General features: G+C 51.6%; 1 protein-coding gene across 1 annotated transcript; it reads left to right on the forward strand.

Annotated features, from left to right (window-relative positions):
- Window positions 1-4325: 4325 nt before the first annotated feature.
- CHST14 (carbohydrate sulfotransferase 14) lies at window positions 4326-6402 on the forward strand. Its single transcript, XM_036385130.2, has one exon. The coding sequence runs from the start codon at window positions 4423-4425 to the stop codon at window positions 5392-5394; it is 972 nt and encodes a 323-aa protein (XP_036241023.1). The 5' UTR covers window positions 4326-4422; the 3' UTR covers window positions 5395-6402.
- The last annotated feature ends 1922 nt before the right edge of the window (window positions 6403-8324 follow it).

The raw sequence follows: 8324 nt of genomic DNA on the forward strand, positions 1-8324 counted from the left end.
GCGACACGGGTTTGGGAGCTGTGTTGGATTTAATGTGTGTTTGTACTGAGCGCTGGTGGTAAAACCCCGGCTGGCTGCGACTCCGAGGATGTGTGTGTGTGCATCCAGCAGCCCTGGGCTCAGAGGGATCAGAGGGATCACAGATGGGTCAGCGGGAGGATAAAGGGTGCAACAAGGGAGCTGTGGTTGTTACTGGCTTGAAATTGGATACACTCAGCCTGGCAATGGGCTTTGCATGTCAACCTGATTTTTGGGGGGGAAGATCTGGGAGCGGGAGAATAACTGGGCGAGCTCTGCCCGAGCTGCTGTCCCCGAGGCGCTGGCGCCTGCGGCATTCCTGCCTTCGCTCCGACCTCCGGAGTGTGTGACAGCCCGGGGGGATGCGGGTCCGTGCAGTGTCTGCCAGCCCTGCTGGCCGCCTGCCCCGCAGCCTCCGCTCTCTGTGCCATCCCCGGCGAGCGGGATGCGCTCCGGCTCGCTCCCTGCCTCCTCACACCCCAAATCCAGAGGGGAAGAGCGAGCGGTGCCTGCTGCTTCTCCTGGCCCTAAGGAGCTGGACCTCCCGGGATGGCTCCGTTGGGAAGCGATTCCACAGTGCCCAGCGGAGCAAGGAAAGTAGAATAGAGCTCAGCGTGAGGAACTGAGTGAGGATCTGAGCTCAGAGCAAGGTCTTTGCAAGCCCAGCCAACTGCATATCAATGAATTTAGAACCAGATCTGTCAGCAGAAAGTTTTCCTTGAAAACAGTGATTCTTGTGTTTGACCATCTCCTTGGAATTACTCAGTGTATTCATCCAGAGTGTTTGACTTTGTTTAAAAAGGCTTTTTCCCCAGAGATAAGAAACTCTGCCTCGGTAGTGAGCTGATTGTGGAGCGGCTTCTGTGCTTATCCCCTTGGATAAGAGGCTTTATTATACCAAATTACGGGATAATCTCTGGACACGCAGACACAGCATCGGATCTCTTCTCCTTTGCTTGTTTTACTTTTTGATCCAGAGCTGTTCAAACCAATCCAGGGGGTCTCCTCGGATAGGAATCACCGTCCTGTTTCTTTTCTGGGAAGCTGGCATCGGCCCAAACTGATGTTTTTTCAATAAACCTTCTTTCTCTTGCTCAGCTTTTCCAGAGGCCTCACCCGTTTGTCCTTTTTGCGGTTCTTCCAACCAAAATAAATATCTGATCTCACCCCAAAGCAGAGCCTTGGCAGGGCATTTGTGATGACATCAGTGTCCAACCTTACTCCAAGCTGGAAGGACAGGGGTGTCCCTCAGTCTTTCTCTCCAGCCCCTCTGGGAACTGGGCTTTTCCTTGTCACACTGACACAATTTCCTGATTTCTGACAGCCAAGGTGAGTTCTACAGCCTTCCTTAAACCTGTGTGTGCATAAATGCTCCTGGGAGACTAGCTCAGTGTAAGGTGGTTGATATTATAATGTAACATAATAATAATAATAATAATAATAATAATAATAATAATAATAATAATAATAATAATAGTAATGTATTTTAATGTTGTTTTTCTACTCGTGTAAGTAAACAGTGAGGAAAAGGCCCAGAGATTTGCTGCTCCTGTTACCCGGGGCGGAGGCTGTGGTGGTCTTAAGGTGAGTAGTGGGGTTTGAAGGCATTTTGAAGAGAGCTGGGAAGTACAAAAATCTTTTTATACCTGTAAGTGGGAGTTTTAGGGATGAGGCTGCTTCTCCAGCCCCTGGTAGTAGATCACACAGAGGCCTGGCAGAGCATTTCCCTGGGAAGGGCTGTGTGGTTTCCCTTCTTCCACAGAAGAGAGAACCAAACCCTTCCATCATTGCGGTGTGTTGTATAAACTTGTAGGCAAACCACAGCAGCCTGAGGTTGGGTTTCCTCGGTGACATTTTATTTGCTAAATGTGCTTTTTCTGAAGGGATGGATCTGTCTGGGAAATATATTCCCATAGTTTTGCACATTCTGAACGTGAGGCGGCTTTTAACTGCTTTGGAAATCAAATTAGTGCTCACTCTGGGTGTTAATTAGGCACACTGAGTGTAACCACAATTAATTTTCCCTGGTGACACAGGGTTTAGCCCTGCAAACCAGCCCCTGAACCCTGTATTTGCTTGGCTGTGCTGTTCCTATAGAGACTCTGCATCCCACCCCATGCCTTTGCTCTTCAGACCAGTCCTTAAATCCAGGTTCCCTTTGGAAAATAGCCCCTCTGACCTCGTGGGCAGTTTCCTGTTTCTCTGCATTTCCAGAACCAGTGGGCTATCCTGTATAACTGCTCCTCACCTAGAGATATTAGTGGGGAATAGGAACAAAAAGGAATGAGCAGTGCCAGACTAACACGCCTTCGAAGAGATGAAAATTCCCCTTGGCTGCTTTGGAGTTTGCTGCAATCAGGCTTTTTCCCCAGGAGGAGGGATTGATTTTTGTCTCAGTGACACGGATTATATATGTTGGCACAGCTTCAGTTTGGGCTGGTGTTGAGATCGGATCAGGACCTGCCCTCTGAAATGAGAGCAGGAATCTGATAACACTTCGTGTGTGCAGCTTTGCTGGTGGCAGGTCGGATATCGGTCTCTTCCTAGAGCTAATGCTGTATTTACATCCAAATAAAACTGGGAAATGTGCAATAATCTAGCTGCAGGCTCTCACGCTGCCTCCAAGTGCTTTGTCTGCCTTGGCTGACAAAATGCTCTTGGCTCCTGATCAAAGGAAAGTAAGTGGAAGCTGGTTTTCTCTTGATGTTAAGAAAGCTCCTAACAGAGAGTCCCTGCAAGGCTGGTTAAGAGCCCAGGCCCCGTGGTAGGCTAGGAAAACTCATTGAAGGAAAATGCGGAGAACAATGGCAGTGTGGAATGACTTGGGAAAGGGCTGTGTGAGGAAATGGCATCCTGATGGCTGGGTTAGTGCCGCAAGCAGCCAGGGGATGGCCTGGAGCAGCAGGTGAGCGGCTGGGGTCATTCACAGAGGTGCTCCGGGGGAAATGCCTGCCGAGAGTTGGGAAATCCCTCCCTCTGGCTCTCGGTGTGGCACAGCCTCCTCGGCTCAGCACATAGCCAGTGTCTGCCCCTCCTCCAGGTGCTAAACCTGTGCGGGAATTACAGAATTCTGGAATTCCTTAAAGTGGAACACAATGCCTAATTATGGCTAGTTTGGCCTGGTATTGTAAAAACCATCTGTTATCACTGCACAAAGCCACAGAAGCACTGGGATGTGAATTGTGCTGCCAGCAGTGCCCAGAACCTCAGAGCAAACCTGGTGAGCTGTTTGAAATGACACTTCGGTGTATTCTGGGATGAGAGCAGTGTGAAGTGTTGCTCAGGCCTGACTGACATCCCGACATGCCCAGGTGCTGGTGGAGGGATGGTCAGTGGGAGTAGGTGCTCTGAGGAGCAGCCGAGGGAGCTGGGGGGCTCAGCCTGGAGAAAAGGAGGCTGAGGGGGACGTTCTCACTCTCTACAGCTCCCTGACAGAAAGGTTCAGCCAGGTGGGGGTCAGGCTCTGCTCACAAGGAACAAGGGACAGTACAGGAAATTACCACAAGTTGTACCAGGGGACGGTAAGGCTGGACATCAGGAGGAATTTTTTTCGTGTAAAGGGATGTCGAGTGCTGGAAAGGGCTGCCCAGGGAGGTGGTGGAGTCCCCAAAGCTGCAGGTGTTCAAGGAAGGACTGGACATGGCACTCAGTGCTCCGGGCTGGGTGAGAATCAGTCACAGGTTGGACTCACTGGTCTGGAGGGTCTTTTCCAACCTGATGATTCTGTGATTCAGTGATTAGAGAGCTGCAGCAGCTTTGCTCTGGAGACAAGCTGGTACGTTCAGCCTGGAGAAAACTCTAGGGTGACTTTAGAGCCTTTTCCAGTGCCTAAATGGCTCCAAGAGAGCTGGGGAGGGACTTGAGACAAGAGATGGAGGGACAGGACAAAGAGGAACGGCTTCCCACTGCCAGAGGGCAGAGTTAGGTGGGAGATTGGGAAGAGTTCTTCCCTGGGAGGGTGCTGAAGCCCTGGCACAGGTTGCCCAGAAAAGCTGTGGCTGCCCCTGGATCCCCGGAAGCGTCCAAGGCCAGGCTTGGAGCACGCCGGGCGGGTGGAAGGTGTCTCTGCCCACGGCACGGGGTGGCACTGGACAGGCCCTAAGGTCCCCTGCAGTCCCGCTACTCGGTCATCCCGTGACTCCGCCGTCCCCGCCGCAGGGCCCCGGGCGGGGCGGGCTCAGTGCGGGGCGGTCCCGCCGCCTCTTCCGCCCCGCGCCGTCACCGCGCCCGCCCCGCCCCGCCGAGCCCGGCTCCTCCCGCAGCCCCGGCCGAGCCGGCCCGGCCCGGGAGCTCCCGGCCATGCAGCCCCGCGGCTCCGGTCCCGCCGAGCCCCGCCGGGCGGTCCCGCCGGGCCGCAGCCGGGTGCGCTCCCGGGGCGCGGCGGGCGCGGCGCTCCTGCCCTCCATGCTGATGTTCGGCGTCATCCTGGCCTCCAGCGGGCTCCTCCTCATGATCGAGCGCGGCATCCTCGCCCAGGTCGGGCCGCCGCCGCTGCACCCGCCCGCGGGGCCGTCGCGGCGGGACGGGCGGGACTCGGCGGCGGAGCTGGAGCTGGAGGTGCTGCGGGACACGCGGAACCGCACGATCCGCGCCCTGTGCGGGCAGCCCTCCATGCCCCGCAGCGTCTGGGAGCTGCCGCCCGGGCAGCGCCGCACGGTGCTCCGGCACCTCCTGGTCAGCGACAAGTACCGCTTCCTCTACTGCTACGTGCCCAAGGTGGCCTGCTCCAACTGGAAGCGCGTCCTCAAGGTGCTGGACGGGGCTCTGGAGAGCGTGAACGTGCAGGGGAAGATGGACCACCAGAGCGACCTGGTGTTCCTGGGCGACATGAAGCCGGAGGAGATCAGCTACCGCCTGAAGCACTACTACAAGTTCATCTTCGTGCGGAACCCGATGGAGAGGCTGCTCTCGGCCTACCGCAACAAATTCGGGGAGATCAAGGAGTACCAGCAGAAGTACGGCGTGGAGATCGTCCGGCGCTACCGGAAGAACGGGGGGAACTCGGCCGGCGACGACGTGTCCTTCTCCGAGTTCCTGCAGTACCTGCTGGACGAGGACGTGGAGCGCATGAACGAGCACTGGATGCCCATCTACAACCTGTGCCAGCCCTGCGCTGTCAGGTACGACTTCATTGGCTCCTACGAGCGGCTGCACGCCGACGCCAACCACGTGCTGGAGCACGTCCAGTCGCCCTCCTTCGTCCGCTTCCCGGAGCGCCAGGCCTGGTACAAGCCCGTCACGGCCGAGACGCTGCACTATTACCTGTGCAACACCCCGCGCCGCCTGATCAGAGAGCTCCTCCCCAAATACATCCTGGACTTCTTCCTCTTCGCCTACCCCCTGCCCAACATCACCAGCGAGTTCTGCAGGCACTGAGCGGCTCCTGTCGAGAGACGGTGGGAATTCTGCCTTGGCTACAAGGATTTGCTTGCACGGCCCTTGCTGCTGTGTGAAGCACGCTCCTCTATGCATTATTTCCTAATTTTATACTTTGCAAGCACTGTTCGTATGAAATACTCTCTACTGCCTTCACTACTTAGGATCCTTTTTGTACCTCTCTGACTTTCCCATGTACATATGCTACTGGCTCGAGCACAGTAGCTTTTGTATGTCTATTTTGCTCTAAATCCTTTTTTTATGCCACAACGTGGAGAATTCCTGTAAGGAATCTGAGAAATTTATATATTTTAAGTATTTTTGTTCCTTTTTTCGGTTTTGTACTGAACGTTGGTTGAATTGAGATCATAATGTGGCACTTGATGCACTAAAAATTAGTGCTGTTAAACCAGTCCCAGGTGGGGTTTGGGTATAAGTAGGAAAAAAAGGTAAACCAGGCCCCATTTATCCTTTATTTTTTCATTGTAGATGGTACTGAAATGAGGCTGGTCATTTTTTCTGTGTCAGTAGCACCTCTGGTTTTTATTATTATTATTATTTACCATTGAAATATAATTAGGGTTAGGATAGTCCCCCTTTTTTGGGTGATTTTGGGACTACAACTATTTACCCAACATCACGTATCAGATGCAATATCAAGCCATCCCATTCTGCTCTTTTCTCTGAGTTGAAGCAATACAGACTCGGGATAAGATCAAAGCCCATCCTGGTCCTTAGGATGGAAAACAAATCCCATGGGCCACGTGCCAGCTTTCAGCCTCGTGGGTCCCTGCATGAAACCACTGTGGAAAAACCCTTTCTCCAGCCATGTTTGAAAAAAATGGCAACTTGTGGATTGATTTTTCCTCCTTTAATAGTTGTGCATACCCTTTTTATAGCTTTTCTATTTAATTATGGCTCTGAAATGGTGAAAGTTTGGGAGATAAGACAGGATGTTGTTCCTGGGAGGCTGTGTCCTTGTTTCTAATAAAGTTTTTATATGAATTAGCCTGTTAGTGCTTTTCCTTGGGATTGTTTGTGTCCTTGAGGAGGCCTCTGCCCCTCATGCTGAGCCACAACACAAAGGTGGGATGAATTGGTTGTTCCTGTTGTGATTAATTAATGTCTTAATTGCCAGAGCAGCACCCACACCTGGGGAAGGGACACATTGGAGGCGAAGGCATAACAGGACACAGGGAAATGGGATGAAAAGCAGCAAAATGGGCTCCTAATGGCTGTGGAGTTAGTACAAAGTGATTTTGGAGCTGGCAACTTCCTGGGATTCCTCTCTTAATTTTCTTTCCCCATTTTTAAGGTGTTTTCTTCAGGATTTTAACATTGTCTGAAAGAAGGGCATGGAGCCAGATCCAAGCCCACTGTTGGGGTAAGTGGCCAAGGACAGTTTGGGCTGAGGGATTTTTACCTTTGCTGAGGGGGCCGTGGCTGGGTATGAGGGCAATTGCTGGAATATTCATGGATTTGAGCTCCTGGCCATGTCCTGAATCTGTGGGCACTGATCCCAGGCCAAAAATGGGTCAGAAATTGGCTTTTCTCTCTCTGTGCCCACTATGAAATCAGCAGCATTCCTGTCTGTCCCCAGGGGTTTTGGTGCGCGGTGCTGGAAGAACTGGAGATCTGTCCTCCAGCCAAAGGCACCAGATCTGGCTGGGAATCAGATTTTGGTTTGTAAAACAGATGCTGCTGAGGGGGGGTGGGCTGAGCTGTAATTAAACCTGACCTCCAGGTCTCCCTAACTAGGAGTAAGTTGGTGAGACTTTGCTATCTTTGCTTCTGGGAACATTTCCTGCTCGTTTAGTAATTTGGTTTTTAATTAAATGTTTATTTCTCAGTAGTTTTAAAGGTTTATGCTGCTTGTTTGTTTATCTGCTGCAGCTTCTGTTCTCTATATTAAATTTCTGTCTCTTGTCCCCTTAATCTAATTTACTGTGCACAGGATTTTGCTTTTCTCAGACTCTCTCTCTCTCCTTTTCTGAGCATCAATGATCACCCTTTTCTCTTGAAATAAAGCAAACAGGCTCCCACCTCCTTGTACCTTCCCATGAAGAGGATTTTAATTCAGACAGAGCCTTGTAGCTTGGAAAGAAGTTTGTCTACAGGTCAGCAAAAATGAGAAATCTATCAGGTTTCCATTGTTTGGGCTTCTTTTTATCTGTGACCAATGGTACAATTATCCGTGGCAGCTTTGTACAAGTAGAGTGAAGAAAAAGTCAGCTCCCTCTGCAGCTGTATCATTTCTTTCCTTTGTCAGGTGTTTCTCCAGGGTGGAATAAATCAGGAGGAGATTCCAGAGCTGACAGCAGGCGCTGGAGGTGAGAGGTGCTGAGCAGGATTCAGCCATCCCCTGGAGCACGGGGAAAGTGGTGACGGCTGCAGGAGCAGAGAGGAAAACATGAAGTTCTGAACTGGTTTGGATCTGCTCCAGTCTGGCAGCTCCTTTTCCCACCTTTCCATCCCTACACGTGCAGTTATCCCGCAGAATCAAAAGGGAATCTTTCCTCTTTTGAATTCTATTTTGTTAATCCTCAGTTCTGCACTGAATGCCCCAAACTTCCCTGAGTGAACAGCCCAAGGTTTTGGCATCGGGGTTTCTCCCTGCTTTTTCCTCACTTGCTTTTGCCAATTTTGTGCTGATAAATCTCATCCCTGACCCCGCTGCTCTCATGTTCTCCCTGTAGAACCCTGTCCAGGGATGTGGAGACAGCCCAACAGTTTAATTCCACCTCATGACACAGAAACCTTCTGATTCCCTCTGAAGTACCACAATGATACTGTATTTTGTCATTAGTCACTTCTGCTCAGTTTTTGGAATTTGGAGCTGGTTTGGTGTTCCCCTGTGCACCAGGGAGCGAGACAGGTTAGGAACCTTTGCTGTTCCAAAAATCTCACTTCATGTGTCATCTTCTTTACTA

This window comes from Molothrus ater, chromosome 6 (assembly GCF_012460135.2).
Source record: "Molothrus ater isolate BHLD 08-10-18 breed brown headed cowbird chromosome 6, BPBGC_Mater_1.1, whole genome shotgun sequence".
NCBI classification, from domain to species: Eukaryota; Metazoa; Chordata; class Aves; order Passeriformes; family Icteridae; genus Molothrus; species Molothrus ater.